Source organism: Lissotriton vulgaris, chromosome 11, assembly GCF_964263255.1.
Source record: "Lissotriton vulgaris chromosome 11, aLisVul1.2, whole genome shotgun sequence".
Classification (NCBI taxonomy): Eukaryota; Metazoa; Chordata; class Amphibia; order Caudata; family Salamandridae; genus Lissotriton; species Lissotriton vulgaris.
The window spans coordinates 745,431,468-745,448,508 of record NC_141699.1 but is presented as its reverse complement, the minus strand read 5'-3'; the positions used below and the strand labels follow the sequence as shown (position 1 = coordinate 745,448,508).

General features: G+C 45.0%; 1 protein-coding gene across 3 annotated transcripts in view; it reads right to left on the bottom strand.

The window, feature by feature from the left end:
* The window catches only part of PPP2R3A (protein phosphatase 2 regulatory subunit B''alpha), a 1,213,285-nt gene that overhangs the window by 29,788 nt on the left and 1,166,456 nt on the right, over positions 1-17,041 (bottom strand). For all 3 annotated transcript variants that reach the window (XM_086943861.1, XM_086943862.1, XM_086943863.1), the window contains 2 exons: positions 8,798-8,846; positions 6,912-7,001 (listed from right to left, as the gene is read on the bottom strand). In XM_086943861.1, the coding sequence (XP_086799987.1) occupies positions 6,912-7,001; positions 8,798-8,846 (139 nt within the window). The remainder of the gene's footprint in view (positions 1-6,911; positions 7,002-8,797; positions 8,847-17,041) is intronic.

Below are 17,041 nucleotides of genomic sequence, written 5' to 3'. Positions count from 1 at the left end.
GAGGCTACCTTTTCCCAATAAATTTCTTTCAGAGCACTTTTAGTAGGGAATCTTGCTCCAGCTGGGTCTGACCAAAGCAAACACATTCCAAGCTCGTTCAAGATTGCTTTCAATGATTTAAGCCACCCGTTTTTATGGAATATATCCGCTTTGATGATATCTAGAAACCCCTCAGCATAATGGGAAAGCTCAGGCATAGTCCAGAGCTTTCTCCAGTATAGAATCGGTCGAAGCCTGGCCAAGTCTGTAACCGCTTTTCTGCCCAGATCGTACCTAAGGGGCAGCAAGGGAGTACATTTCGGGACACCAGTTAATGCCCGGAAAAACCTATTTTCCGATATTTGTAGGGCAGCCACCTTCTCGAAACCCCATAGCTCAGCACCATATAGTGCGGAGCCAAGAATCTTTGCCTCATATACCTGCAGAGCAGGCTTTACAGGTTTCGTCAGGGACTTTCTATGCTCGCAACTAATAGCACCTGATAGTTGCCTGTGCCTCAATGTAGCTATATCTATATGTTTGCTCCATCCGCTCTTATTTGAGATGTGGATACCCAGATACGTAAATTATTCACCACTTCTAAAGGACGACCATTCATAATGATTTTAGATTTGAAACTGTGATGGGGATTAAAAATCATAAGTTTTGATTTGGTCACACTGACCTCCAGGCCATGCTCACCACAAAATAGATCAAAGATAGCCAGTGCACGCTGTAAACCACTTGGGGTCTTTGATAGGATGAGCGTGTCGCCTGCGAACATTAAAATTGGTATTTTTGTACCAGCTAATGAAGGAGCGTCCAACTTCGCAGATAACATGCGGGATACAACACCGTTAATAAACAGTGTAAAAAGGGTGGGGGCCATTGAGCAGCCTTGCCGGACGCCCCGCTCAACCGGGAAGTCCGCTGTCACCATGCCCTGTCCCCCCCCCCACTGGATTTTAGCAAAGGTTGCTTCGTGGAGCCGCATTATCAGTGTCAACAGATCATCTGGTACACCCAGGTTCTTAAGAACAGACCACAACTTTGATCGTGGTACTAGATCGAAGGCAGCCCGCAAGTCGACAAAAGCTGCGTATAGGCTACCCCCGCCCAGCACCACGGTCTTCCATTGCAGTAAGTTGAAGCGGAAAACCTGATCCACAGTACTTGTTAACCTACGGAATCCCGCTTGAAATGGTGACAAAGCATCATTATCCTCAGCCCAGTCAAGAAGCCTGTTCACAATCACACGCCCTATTATCTTTTGGATGGTGTCAATAAGGCTTATCAGCCTATAATTTCCGGGCTGGGATCGGTCACCTTTTTTGAACACTGGTATAATTACTTCTCCCTGCCAGGATGTCGGTACCTCTGCACCCTTAGCAACAAGGAGGCAAATGTACTTACACCAACGTTCTTTGTCGTTAATAAAGACGTCTGCAGGAACACCGTCTATGCCAGGGGTGCCCCCGCTTTTCACGGTACTCAAAGCCACCAGAATTTCTTGTAGACTGAAGGAGTTATCTTTGAAGTGGGTATAACTTATGTCCGCTGTAGATGTAACCTGTTTTACCTCGGCATACTGAGTTCTAAAAAATGTTACCTACTCTTCTTCCGGAACATTGTTATTTGGGGTTTCAGGTTTCCCCTCTCCACCCCACTTAACAATGCTCCAAAACAGTCTAGAATTTTTCTTATTACTAGCTCTTTTTAGTTCGGACCAGTGATGCTCATCCCAGGCTTTCTTTGCATTCGCTATACTGGCTTTATATTCCTTTCTAGCGGATTGAATAGCCATGGTCTCCCTACCCTTTAGAGCAGTACCTATGGCGTTTCGTGCATCCCTACAATGGGCATTATACCATTTTGCGTTCTTGGGAGCTCTCTCACCCTTGCCCTTCACAGGCTTCAAGAAGTGGTGTTTAATTACGCAAAAGAGGGTATCATGGATTTCAGCCAGGCTACTCAACTCAGAACTAGAAGAATTAATATGTTCCATGACTGATATCACTTTGTCAGCTTCAATTTTGATATTATCAGTGGCCTGTTGGTTAGTTGCTACATTTATCCATCTCAACCTACGCATATCGTTAGTGGGGACGGTTAAGGGTGGAACAAGGGCAGTAGGGCCGCTGGTCCTGTTGGGAGGTGACCACCATTTATGCTGTGTACACAGAGGGTTGTGGTCACTCTCGCTCCTCCACACAACCTCCATGTCACATAACAACGGCCATAATTTCATACTACAGAGTACATAATCTATTCTGCTCTTGTGCTGCCCATTGTCAAATGTCATAGACCCATTTTTGTCACTTAACGTCCTTCCGTTTAGTGCTCTTAAACCTTTCTCAAAACATAAGGCATTCATACTAATCACATCCTCGGTCCAGCGCACAACTGGTTTCAACTCTAGTTTTGGGACTCTCCTCTAGTTTTGGGACTCTCAATGCAAATCCTCTTCATCCCCAAGGAAATCGTCTTCTGTGGCTAGGGGTTCAAATGTTCGATTAAAGTCACCTGCAATGACAATATTATTATCTTGAGAGTAAGTATCAAGGAGGGGGCCCAAGGCCGCTAAAACCTCTGACCTCCCACCCCTGGTTCTCCTCACATAGACATTGTAGATGTCTAACGGTCCCAGAATATCTGAATTCAATGTAATTAGTTGGATGTCTCTGTGGCTAGTTTCTTTTACTTTAACATCTATTTTTAGGGACTGTCGAACCCAAATGGTTAGACCACCCATTGGTCTCCCCTTTAGGCCTTTTAATGCAGGCACAGAGTAATTCAAGTATCCCTGCGCAAAAGATGGTTCGCATGACCAAGTCTCCTGAAATATACATAGATCAAAAGAATTAACAAAACGAAGCCACTCTCCAGAGTCCAGTTTAGAGCCCAGGCCTCCAATGTTCCATGAAAACGATTTCCCCACATTGTCCACAATACCATCCAGGTCCATCAATAAAGGGTTGGCAATATTATCCTCTGCCAGGTCTTGTTCAGTTCCAATTAACATGCATTCGTGACAAATAACATCAGTGTCATCTACCCTCACAGAGGCATTATCAAAGTTAGTACTTACTATAGAAGCAACAACACACACTTCAGACTCAGTCTTTGCAGTGGAATTGGACAGTAGCTCGGTGAATTTATTGTCCTTACTGTTTGCTAGAGAAATTGTGACATCTGTTAATCTTCCTTGGGACATGGAAGTAACATTTGTTAAGTCAAAATCCTCGACAGTAGAAATGTATGTTATGTTTAGCTCAGCCAGATCATTAAGCACAACACTGCCTGCCCTCTCAAGTCAATCGCATTCGTTCAGATCTGACAGCGCCACAAATCTAATTTCAACGCTGATTCCCCATTCGCTAGATTGTACACCCCTACCCCACTTATTTGTTACCGAGTTCCACTTTGTCTTCAATATACTTGGATTCACTGTGCTACCTCTCCGATAGAAAAAATCCAAAGTTAGCGGAACAATCTCGGTACTCCTACGTTGTGGGGGATATATGTGTCTTAGAAGCTCAGGGAGTACTTCTGGACTTAGAAAATGCAGAACCACGCAATCTCCTTTGAGTTTTTTCACACTGTTACCTATCCAGTCCACCCTTCTTGCCATGGTAATTTCCCCAGCTAGCTGCTGTTTTCCCCTTGGAGATATCATCATATTGTTACATAGCCAGTGGTATGCTTTGCTAATCAAGGAAGAAGTAGATTCTACTTGACCTGGTTTTAGGGGAGGTACATTGGCCAGGACCAGAACAAGAGGAGAGGCCTCTATAATAAGTTGAACCGGGCCTTTCTCTATACCCATCCCAGTGGATTTTGGTGATAAATCTTCATTGACTGTTACCTGGGCATTTTTGGCTACTGGCTGCTGAATGGGAGGCGGATCTGATATCACTTCATCCCTACCTCCTGTCCCACCCCTAGGGATATTTGTAGATGATTCAACTCTATTTGCGACTAAAGTTGGCATGTTACCCACCTCCTCCACTGTCTTGTTTATCAGTCCCCCTAGTCTATTTACTTCAGCTGTTAGCAGGTCAATTTTGGCTACCAGTGGTTTAATTATAGATTTCATCTTGGAATCAATCATACTCACTAGTTTTTTAATCAGTTCATCGCCTAATATCTCCTTCCCACCTTGTTCCCCATTAGCTTCTATTATATCTTTATTTTTAGGTGGAGACGCAGTTCTTTTTCTGCTAGAGCGTAACCCACCCAGTTTGCTCTGACCCTTTCTGCATGCTCTAATAGCTCTAGTTGCAGGCACAGACACAGGGGAAGGGGAATTATCTTTTATCGTGTTTGACTGGTCACCTGGATCATTGGCTAGATTAACAGCAGCGGATATATTTAAATCAAGATTGACATCAGGGGAAAACTCGATTTCTGAAGTATCCCTGCAATGCACCTGTATCGGGACTTCTAACACAGTAGGTTCTAACAGAGAGCTCTGCGTAGAGATGACAGGTGGTGAGCTCAAGCCCAGCGATATCCGTCTTGTGCTATTGATTTTACTCACAACCTGGACCAGGTAATTGTCCATAGTATTAGGTACAGAAGAAGACCTTTGCTTGTACATGTTGGACACAGTGGGATAGTAGTGAGCTAAAACTGGCAACCCAAAATCAGGCAAACAAATGGAGTTTACCAATTGGATAGATACACAAGGGTTCCAAAGATATGCTGACATCGAAAAATCTTACTTGAGAGGTACCAGTGATAGACCGGGCAGGAACAGGCAGGGATCTTGGCCCAGCCCAGTTACATTCAGTCACGGACTGTCACAGACTGTCCGCCCTTTGTCCGGGCTTCGTCCGGCGCGTCCCGCGCGCGTCCTCGGAAGCAGGCAGAGTTTTATGCGATTCCTGGCGCTTGAAAGTGGTAGGGGCGTGTGCTGGTGTCGAGGCTGCTGGGAGGAGTAGTTCCTGACCGGCGGAGCCAAGCCCGGCCAGTCAGGACGTGCAGGACAGCAAAGCAACAGGGAGACGTGAAGAAACCTCGGCGGAGCAGGGTGAGCTCGGCCGGTATGCAGAACCCTTCTAAAACAGCAACCACGTCCTCGGCAGCAGGCAGAGTTTTATGCGCTTCCTGGCGCTTGAAAGTGGTAGGGGCATGTGCTGGCGTCGAGGCTTCTGGGAGGAGTAGTTCCTGACCGGCGGAGCAAGCCCGGCCAGTCAGGACTTGCAGGACAGCAAAGCAACAGGGATACGTGAAGAAACCTCGGCGGAGCAGGGTGAGCTCGGACGGTATGCAGAACCCTTCTAAAACAGCAACCACGTCCTTGGCAGCAGGCAGAGTTTTATGCGCCTCCTGGCGCTTGAAAGTGGTAGGGGCGTATACTGGCGTCGAGGCTGCTGGGAGGAGTAGTTCCTGACCGGCGGAGCCAAGCCTGGACAGTCAGGACGTGCAGGACAGCAAAGCAACAGGGAGACGTGAAGAAACCTCGGCGGAGCAGGGTGAGCTCGGCCGGTATGCAGAACCCTTCTAAAACAGCAACGGGTATCATCTCGGCTTGAACCAGAGCTGGAAAGTTTGACTTTCTGTTTCAGTGCCCACCATGGCCTTATGGCAATGGTGGCTCAATAGCTTTTTGTTTGGTTGGAGTGGGTTTAGTGGGCTGAGGGGCATTGTTACTCACAGCACCTTGTCCAGCTGGTATGCCGTGGGTCTCTAGTTTTATCTCCAACTCGGAATCGGAGTCCTTGACGAAGAAGGCCTCTTACTCTTCCGCTCCTGATGCTTCCATCTCTTCTTCCTCAATATCTTCTCCGAAGATATCAGGGGTGTCTTCAATATTCTGTCGCTGCATGTCTCTTCATTGAGCCAGACGGTCCTGTAGAGGATTGAAACAATTGAGAAGAGTCGCAGTCTTCCTCTTTATGCTCCGGGGAGAGACAGAGCTTACAGACCTCATGAGGGTCGGTGCGCGGGTATTTGTAATGGCACATGGGACAGAATTGAAATGGCGTCAATTCCATCTGCAGAAGACTCGATAATGGATCGTCCAGTGGAAGTAGATAAGGGAAAATGAGCTAGGCCCGAAGGCCAAGGTTAGAGTTCCCGATTGGATAATTAAAGTTTTTTAATTTTACGACAAGCAGAAGATGGAAACGCGATCGGAAGCAATACCGACGAGGGTGAGTGAATTGCGTACAAAGGGGATCGCGATTGATGGCTTTGAATCGGAGCGCTCCAATACACGTCCGAACCCGATGGCCGAAAGAAAACATTCGAACAATGGAGTCGATGTCCATGCTCATTATCACCAAAAGGAGGAGTCACCTTACCTTGGACTGGAAAATACTTCTTCAAAGAAAAACAACTTGCAAACATCCGGACCCAACACTATATGGCAGGAGTATGCAAAGCATGTGTATCTACAGCACACATGCGTCGAACATATAGTTCTGGTGTGAGTGACCCTCTGAGACAACACAATAAGTACTGAAGAACTGTCAAGCCCAAACAAAAGAGCCACATAGTCCATGGATATTTCAATACAGTACTGGATGGCCCCTGATACATTTGTGACTGTTGTAATCATTGCTCTGTGATCAGAAAGAGTCTGAATATCTGCTACGTTTAATGAATATATGATTGTAAGCTGTATTCTCTGACATAATGAAGATAATATTTATTACACTTCTGGGTCAGCCATTCTATATGCTCTATCATTGTTAGCTGTCAGTCTCATGATCCCACTTTAGGCAATATTTGGAGTGCCATAGGAAAAGAGGTTGTGTTAAGTTATAATAATAGAGTACATAATGTGTGAAAGCTGAGTAGCGTAACACATGGATGCCATCCTGCTGATGCTGGCAAATTATGCTTGGTGTGTGTCTGCAGAGGAAAAGGTACAAGCAGTAGCACATTGTTTTATGAAGGAATAATGGCCAAAGGGAATGTCCTACCTTGTGGGATTCTTCTTATCTTCCTCTGATATCAAGAACCATACAAAGTCAGCATAGCTCATTTTACCCTCTCTTTGTACTGTATTGCCCCTGAAACATAAAAACAGATCATGTGAGGGGGGTTGTCGCAGTTAAGAGGTCCTGCAAAATATCGAGTTAGTAGTAGCAGCCCTTCACACCTCCCTAGTACACCAACTCATTGTGACTCAATCTGCATCCATAAACATGTGTTTTCTTTGAATTTAGATCTTCGCAGTGAGTGTGCTTTTTTCCAGTTCAACTTTTATAATTAGGAAATATTTTCTCATGATATAGAACTGTAAAATGCAGTACATCCACACTGTCAGTTATGGAGCCACTGGGCTAACAGGAGTTACTGGACCAGGCTGTAATTGTTGGGGCCTTTTACGACTGTGGTCCAGGGACCTGACCTTCTACAGCACTTCAAACAGAACACCAAGTACTCCCCTTCATCAGTTAACCTTTGGGGTAGCATGGCAAACAGTTCATTCTTCTCAGGGAGGTAGTGTGGGAGAGCACTGAATCAGAGTAGTATGCAATAACGACTGTCCAATCCAATGCTTTTCCTATATAAACTAGTAGTGTTTTTTTTTTATATATTAAAACAGAATACCACTCAAAGGGATATGCCCATTAGCACATGGTTCTATAGGCAAAGATCTAACAGGTGCAGACTCGCTGTGTATAGCCTAAAAGACGTTGGTGGGCTGTAGACTAGTCATTTAATGCCCAACATCAGTAGCACCAGTCACCATAAGTCTTTCTAACGTCAACACTCCCAATTTCTGGTGAGCACAAGTTTAAAGGTCCAGGAGTAACCAAAGCGTAGCTGCAGTTAGGTCCCTAGTACAAGGTCCTCACTCCGGAGAGTGTATGCAGTACCCTGCTCTTCCTCTAATGTTGCTGGGGTACTCAATGCAGATCACATTGGATCAGTGGGTGCAGCTGCAAGTTTCAGAAGAGGAACGGGCTCAAAGAAATCGCCCTCCTCTCTACCACAAGAGAAAAGACCACCTTCTGGTACCAGGACATTTTCAAACTTAAGTGATCCTCCGCTGGCGGGCACAGTCAGCACAGACCACTAGGTATTGGCACTGTCTTTAATGGCTGGATCAGATCTCTTTATCTCCTTCTCCTTGGTTGATGAGGTGCAGTTATGGTTAGAACAGTGATTTTTAATCAGTGGCACCTACTCTTTCACTCAGGTCAGTTTCTACATTGCTCCCTCTACTTTATCGTGGGCGCAGCATGATAATGAAGATCTAAAAGTGATCGGGAAGCTGGGAGACACATTATAGTACCCACATCAGCTTCTGCATTGCTTCCATGCAAATCTGGACTGCTGGGCTGTCCCATTCACTGGGCCACAGTGGTTGAAATCCTCTAGACTGCTCCCCTCCCTAAGCCAGCATGGTATGCTCCAGCAGCAACAAACCCCTATATTTTATACAGCAGCTCCTTACACACTTTCTAGGTTATGCACCCTGACTGCTGAGACTTGCTGTCATCAGCAACAGCCCTGGAACTCATGAGTTCCTGCTGGCATTCTGCAGAGTACCACCTCTTTGGTCAAAAACAGCTAATACCTCATTATGGAGAAATTGTTCTATCAAGTGCATCTCATTGAAAAGGTACCTCTGGCTCCTGCCTCACTTCCTATTTCAAAACTAGAACTGCACTTTCAGCAACTCATAGCGATGTTACTTGTTAGCAACAGGTTGATGCTGTGTGTGAAATGGACAGTGTCTGTACATAGAAATTATAAAAACAAGTATAGTAACTGTCTGTGAAAATGTTTTTTGCACAATTATTTTTCTATGTTTATGCTTTCATTGCCCTAAGATCACATGATAAAGTTTTCTTACCTTGTAACAGCCCCAGAGAATATCCTGTCGATTATTCGATTGGAGGAGGCTGTAAAAGAATACATCATTTGCTTATAATGAATTTCAAAGTAAATACGACTAGGATTTGGTTTTATAAACCAACAATGCTGAATGAGGGGTTAGGGTTGTGTGTACACGTCTCATCAAAGCACTGATATAAACATGACCTGGGTAACTGGTACATAAACGGTTTGATAAGGCTTTATCAGTTCAGTTCAACAAAGCTTTATTTCGATATGAAATATCTTAAAAAGCACATCACAATTAAAAACACATTTCATTCAAAATATAATCAGGAAAAAAGATTATAGTGACAATCACTATTGCAATAAAATAGTAAAAACATATTAAACCAGAAACAGCGTTGCTGAGAGCTTAAAAACTAGTAACTATACAAATTCATCATAGGGCTTACGATCTTAGCAGCCAAGTCCAGCTTAAATATTTAGCCACCCCACAAGCTAACGTGGTATTTACATCTACTCGAAGAATTCTGAGGACAGTCGAGTGATTCCTGGTCTCGAGCTGTCGACAGACAGGTCTTAACCACTTCAATCTGGGTTTGATATAGGCTGGGCATACAAAGAAGTGTGGAATATTTTCAACTACCCCTGCACAATATGGGTAATCAGTAGACGTTAGGTTTGGAGGTTTCCACATGTTTGTGCGTTCGTGGACGGGAAGGGTTCCCATTCTGAACTGAATGAAGAGGGCCCTGTCTCTAGGTTTCTGGATACAATCCAGGTAAGGCTCAAGACGAGGCACTGTCTTGTGCTGGCGGAACTCGTCAGTCAGTCTACCCAGATTAGGATCTCTATGATCTTGATTATCAATCCATGTCCAGTAAACTCTCTTAATTTCTGTTTTAGACAACGGAATCCCTGACTCCAATGCATGGTTAAGGCCGGTGGCCAAAAGAAGCCTTTTTATATTTGCTAACCAAGCGATCTTATAAGATCCCTGGAGATTCATTATTTCTTTTAGGCCATCAGCATATCTGGATAGCTCAGGGGTACGCCAAAGGCGAGCCCAGTAAAGAAGGGGACGCAAGCTAATTAGATCCTTAATTGAGCGGCGGCCCAGGTCACTCAGAAGGGGTTTACTAGGAGTTCCCCTGGGAAGTGAAACAAGCTCTCTAAAGAACTTATTTTCTGCTGTCACAAGGGCATCTACATCATTAAAGCCTTAGAGCTCGGCTCCATATAGTACGCAACCTACAGCCTTTGCGGCATAAATCTGCAGAGCAGGGGCGATAGGTCGGGAAATTGAGGCTCGGTGCTCTCTCCCAATAACTCCCACAACCCGCTTATGGCTTAGGGTAATTTTTTCAATGTGCGGCTGCGATTTCAATTTGTCTGAAATTCTAATCCCCAGGTAGTCAAAAACTTTAACACGCTCTAGGGGCACCCCATCGAGTGTGAGCGTGGATTTAACAGACCTGCTCGGATTAAAATAAAGGAGCTTCGTTTTGGTGGTGTTAATTACTAGGCCCCTCAAATTACAAAAAAGACAGAACCAATCTAATAGCTTCTGTAAGCCCACCGGAGTTTTCGATACCAACAGCGTATCGTCCGCAAAAAGTAAGGCGGGGACCTTATCACCAGCCAAAACAGGGACATCGGCATTGATTTCTGATAGGAAAGATACCACCCCATTCACAAATAGCGTGAATAGGGTTGGGGCCAGGACGCATCCCTGGCGGACACCTCTATTCACAGGGATTTTGTCTGTTTTTTGATCCTGGTACCCCACCTAATACGAGCGTAATTTCCGTCATGCATGCAGCCCAAGAGGTTCAAAATAGGCGGGGGAAACCCCATCTCCCGCAAGACCATCCAAAGACGCTCTCGGGGAACCAGGTCAAAGCCGGTCTTCAAATCAATAAATGCGAGATAAAGACCGCCCTTGCCAATGGTTACAACCTTCCAGTGTAGTAATACCAGCCTAAAAGCCTGGTCGATTGTACTCGTGCAGGCCCTGAACCCCGCCTGGTATTGCGAAATGATATTGTTTTCCTTCGCCCACGAAAGAATCCTCTCCAGGAGAACCCTACCAACCAACTTCTGACCAGCATCAATAAGACTTATTCGGCGCTAGTTGGCAGGGTCCCCCCAGGACCCCTTCTTGTAAATGAGGATCACCTCAGCCCCTTTCCAAGAACTTGGTACTGGTGATCCCTCGAGGAGGGCATTAATCAGAAATGTAAAATATATAGCCCATTGATCAGCATTGGCTTGAAACAGATCGCCTGGTATTCCATCCTGTCCCGGCGCCTTAGCTGATACAATTTTGTTTATAGCCGCCACCACCTAATTTTTCCCTACGGAGTCAAAAGAGCCTGAAGGGGTCAACATGGATGCCATAGGATGACCTGAGTGGATGTATGACATTACAACGCATACTTTTACAACGCATACCTTGACAATGCATTTTTTACAACGCAACATCCATTACAACGCATTCCATTACAACGCATGCCATTACAACAAATTTTTAAAAACTACCTTTACAACGCATTCCATTACATCGCATACTACCTTTACAAAGCATACCATTACAACGCATAACATTACATTGCATGCAAGGTAAGTATTGGATAGTGTAGGGGTAAAAATTACTATTCTAACTCCAGGGGGGTGCAACAGTAGGGTAAGTGTTGGATAGTGTAGGGGTAAAAATTACTATTCTAACTCCAGGGGGTACAACAGTAGGGCAAGTGTTGGATAGTGTAGGGGTAAAAATTACTATTCTAACTCCAGGGGGTGCAACAGTAGGGTAAGTGTTGGATAGTGTAGGGGTAAAAATTAGTATTCTAACTCCAGGGGGTGCAATAGTAGGGTAAGTGTTGGATAGTGTAGGGGTAAAAATTACTATTCTAACTCCAGGGGGTGCAACAGTAGGGGAAGTGTTGGACAGTGTAAGGGTACTATGTGTTGTAATGCTATGCGTTGTAGTGCTATGCGTTGTAGTGCTATGCCTTGTAGTTTCATGCGTTGTAATGGTTGCGCTGTAATGGCATGCGTTGTAATGGATGTTGCGTTTTAAAAGTTTTGTTGTAATGGTAGTGCGTTGTAAAAGTTGCGTTGTAAAGATTGTTTCCCGACCTGAGTGCCCACTTCTCTCTATAGCCTCGTTCCCTGCATACAATCTGCTAAAATGATCAAACCACTCCCTGTCAGTGATGTGATTGGGGATTTGGTCCGGATCGCAACCATTAGATTTTCTTACCAAAGCCCTAAAGAGTTCGCCATTCTTAGACAGGCTCGCTGTCTTCAGGCTAGCCCAGTGTGATTCCTCCCATGTCCTTTTCGCCTCTGAGATAGCTTGCCTGTACTGGAGTCTTGCTGAGCGTACCTCAGCGGGATTGCGGGTTTTAATAGCAAGTATTAGTATGGACTTTTTACTCGTGCAGTTCTTATTAAACCACTGCTCTACTGGTTTCCAGTTCGTGGGTCTCCAGAAAAAGAGAACCTATCAGGTCAATTGTTTCAGCATAAATTGTCTCCACCCCAGGGGGTCCCACCTCATTCGTACAGGCTACAGAAAGTTTGAGGGTCTGATTACTTACAATCTCCTCAAGGGCACTAATTTTCTGTTCATTCAGAATGAATTTTTGCCATTTGATAAACCTTCCGCAGTTAGATGGGATAATTGCCTTTGTTAGCATCCGAGGTCTAGTACTAATCAGATGCTCCATATTTTGCAACAATTCCGGCATGCAAAGGGACAAAGGATTATGATCGCTATGAATAGATGGAATGACAGACATATCGATCACATATTTCCATAACCTTTTGTTAGCCAAAATATAGTCAATTCTGCTTGGACAGGAAACCCTATTGTATGTGTTGGCTCCTAAATAGTCAGAGGTTGTGCGCCCATTAACTGCTATTAAACCGTGTTCCAGTGCTAATGCATTTAATTGTATGACAATCGGCGACCATTTCTTCACAGGCAGGATCAGCAAAAGTGGTATACCCCATCTGGCATCCTCATCATCAATTCCAACAACATCATTGACCACCAGAGGTTCAAATGTGCAATTTAAGTCACCAGCGATCAAAAATAAGGAGTCAGAGGGGCAGGATGAAAGTATTTCAGACAAAGTGGAGATGGTTGGGGATTTTGCCCGCCCTTGCAAACCTCTGACATAAATGTTAAAAAGTTCCAAGGTGACGCTGTCCTTTGAGTCCTTAATTGTTAATCTCATCAGGTCCGGTGATACACATGAATAGTGGGTAATTTTACAGTTAAGTGCGGCCTTAACCCATATTATCAGTCCACCGGAGGAGATAGCTGGTACATGGAAACAAGAAAAACCGGGCTTGTACAATGGCTCAAGACTCCATGTTTCCTGGAATATACACAAGTCGTAGTCATCAATAAAAGTATTCCAGTCCGGTAGGGACAACTTTTTACACAGACACGCTATATTCCATGAGAGAATTTTGAGATTCCTAGTGGAGCCGCTACAGGGGATCAACCCACCTTTAGAAGAAATGGGGCCTTGATCATTTTCTATATTGCCCCCCCGAGTAGATACAACCGAGATTGGCAGTTCAAGACCTGGGAACTGTAGAGGCCTAGCGGGACTAGTGATAAGGCTTTATGCTTCACTTCTGAGGCAAACAGTATTTGTTCAACAACTTCTATATTAGGCCAACTCATAATATCTCTGTGACTTTGAAACTAAGTTGCCTGGTTTGTCTGTTTAATGGTTCATAAGTATCCACAGAAGGTGTCTGTGTTGAGCTATTTCTGCGAGACAGATTGTAATAGTGTGACCCACTTCCCACATGATGATTATGGGAATCTGATTAACCCTCTCCTTGCCTGTGAGAAACTAGGTTATTGGTTGACTGGGGTGTGAGCCCTGTTCAAGCAACAGCCACAATTCCAAGAAAATTCCCAAAATAATTTAGGAAAATAGAGAGCATTTGAATAGAATGTTTGACACCACAACCATAAAATCCAATCAGTAGAACCGGAGTTATTGATTTTTAAAGAATAAACTGTAAAATAGTGCCTAAACGATAAAAGCGCCAACTTTGGACATCCGGTCGCTCTTGACCAGGGCAAAGTCAAAAGTTGAGGTCTATGGCGATGAAGCGTGGGTCGGATACAAGAAGTGGATTGGACCCAGTCCGCGCTAACCTTTGGACGTAGAAAATATATGAAGTAAAAGTGTCTGAGAAGATAGAAGTTCAGTGGGACAAGGCTACAGAAGTGTTTGAGGAGGGAGATTTGTAGTCGAATAGCTGTGGAACGCAGTCGTGGTGAAGATTTTTATCTTCAGACTTAGTCGTTGAGATGGAAGTTGAAAATCTTCAGTGAGTCGAAGCAGGAGGCTGTAGTCGAAGACAGTTCCATGAGGCAGGATTCCCTTTTGGTGAAGGAGCGCTGAAATGGATTTGCTGCTCCAGAGAAGAACGTAGATGGGGAAGCCATGAAGTCAGTCAGACCGGTGATGCACCTCAGCGTATATGCAAGCAGGTTAGTCCTGGTCTCTCCCTGGTTCACAGAGTACTTTCAGGCCAAATTTTGTCATAGTCCTCAGGTTTGGAAAATTGTCATCTGGGCAACTTAGCACCACAACTAAGGGTCCAAGAGTGAATGGAGACTGCTTGGGGGTTCAGGACTCACCCAGGCTGGGTCCATGAGTGGGTTCAAGTTGGTGGAAGCCTGTTATGTCTCTATGGCTCTGAACAGGATGCCACCAAACTAGACCTTGGAGTCACTTCCAGTAGTCCTGGGAGCAGGTGTAGATGTAGGGCTTAACAGCAGGGCTGGCCTCTGAGGGTTCAAGGCAAGTTCCAGGCAAAAAAAGCAGTGCTTCCAGGCACAACAGCAGCCTGGCAGAGTGCACAGAAGCAGGCAGTCCTTTGAGAGGTCCAGTAGTGAACTGAAGAGTAGATCTGAGAGTCCGATTTTTATACCCTGGTGCCCTGCTCCCAGAAGGTGGGAAAAGTTTCTGGAAAGGTCCTTTGAAGCAGTTTTCTGCTTCTGCTGCCCTGGTTCCACGCTGCCTACACTAACAGTACAGGGTCATTAGGAATACTGTGAGTAGACCGAACAAAGCCTATTCAGGTGCAAGTGGGGCTGTGTTCAGCTCCGCCCCCCCCCCCTCCCTGCCAATTGATTGCCCATTAAGGGCCTGATTACGTGTTAAGCGCTCCATGGGACTGCTGAACCCATGGTGGAGGTGCGGGTGCAGTCGTGGACCGCCGCACCAGTGGTCTTACCACCGCATTACTAATGCGGGGGGAAACAGCCTTTACAACATAGTTTTTACCTCATTGTGCCTTTACCACGCATTTTTAGCACGCATATTTTTATTGCGAATATGCATTTACAAGGCATGCCAATACCATGCATTTAAGATAAGTTGGGGGGGGGGGGGTCTCTCCCCACAAATACATTGTTTTCAAATCTAAAAACAATGCGTGGTATTGGCATGCATTGTAAATGCATATTCGCGGGAAAAACATGCGTGCGAAAAAATGTGTGGCAAAGGCACACAATGCATTTCCATGTGTTGTACCATCTTAAAACCCTAGTGCGGCAGTCAGATCATGAAGGGACTGCCGCAACCGCCGGGGATGGCGTGGCGGTCCTGAGCACGCAATATGCTTGGCTGTGTCACAGCATATTACGAGTTTCTTCCCCGCCACACTTTTGATGGTGATGAACCAACGTGAAAAGTGAGGCTGGGAAGAAACTAAGGGGGCCCTGCGCCTCTGGGCCTGGGGATAAATGGAAGGTGGCACATAGTGTGCCCCCCTGTGTGCATGCACCCCCTGTTCCTGCACGGCATTGACTTAACAGTCCATGCCATGCAGGAACACCCTTTGACGTTCCCATTGTGGTGCACGTTTTTGAAAGGCACTGCTGTGGGAATGCCAAAGGACTTACCCACCAGACTACAAAAATATTTGTAATATTTGTAATCTAGCAGTCGGCGATGAGCTTTGGCGTTGCGAGAGCGGGCGGATGTGTGGCGGCCCGCTCCCGCACTGCCAAAGTCTTAATCAGGCCCTAAGGCTCTTCTAATCCCTCTATTGTGCGACTGTCTGGAAAGAATTCAAAAAGTCTGCCAGCTACACCCAGTCACGTGGCCTAAGACAAGCTGCAGGCAGAAAGGACTGAAGGGGCAGGAGAATGCCAGCTTTCTAAAAGTGCCATTTTCAAAATTGTAATGATAAAGTTGACTTTACCATTAAAGAGGGTTTTTTCATTACAATTGGATAGGTACCAAATATAACATGTCCACCTCCTCTCAATTAGGAATTACAGCTTATTAAATGTAGTAAGGAATCCCCAAAGTTATCCTATGCAAGGCGTAGGCCTCACAGTATTGAAAAAGGAGTCTTTCACTACCAGAACATGTCAAACTTAAAAGTACATGTCCTACCTTTTAATTACACACCACCCTGCCCTACGGGCCACCTAGGCCCTATCTTAGGGGAGGCTTATATGTAATAAAAGGGGAGTTTAAGGCTTGGCAAGGGGGTGACACTGCATTCAGGCTGCAATGGTAGACATGGGACATGTTTTAAGATGCCACTTAAGTGGGTGGCACAATGAGTACTGCAGGATTTAATTTACAGACCCTGGGTGTATGGTATACCACTCTACAAGGGACTTGCAAGTAAATTAAATATATCAAACTGGTGTAAACCAATTATATCATGTTTTAGGGAGAGAGCAAAAGCACTTTAGCACTGGTTAGCAATGATAAAGTGCACACGGTCCTAAGGCTAAGAAAGACATATTCAGCAACAAATTGGAGGAGGAAAGCAAAATGTTTAGGGGTGAACTTGCATAGTGGGCCATTTCCACCATTGCCAAATACAACTTAGCTTCTGCAAATGAAGCAACACTACAATGGCTTAATTATCCAACACATATATAGGCAGAGGAGGCATGCGTACTATAGAGTTCATTTTGGCAACAGGAAACCGGATTCCATTTCTTATAATGTTTCATAAACACATGAATTGCTTGAGATCACTATCCTGAAAGTACTGAAATATTATCCACTCTGTGGGGGGAACCACCTAAACACTGAGACACAGTCAAATGGATAAGGTGACGAGATTTAACTGCACTTAAATTAGCTGGGAAAGTGTTAGCCTAGTGGGGTTCCTGACTAAGCCAATTGTGGCTAATAAACCCATTATAGCCATCTATCTGTAACAGAAATAAAGAAGGCATTTGAATAAA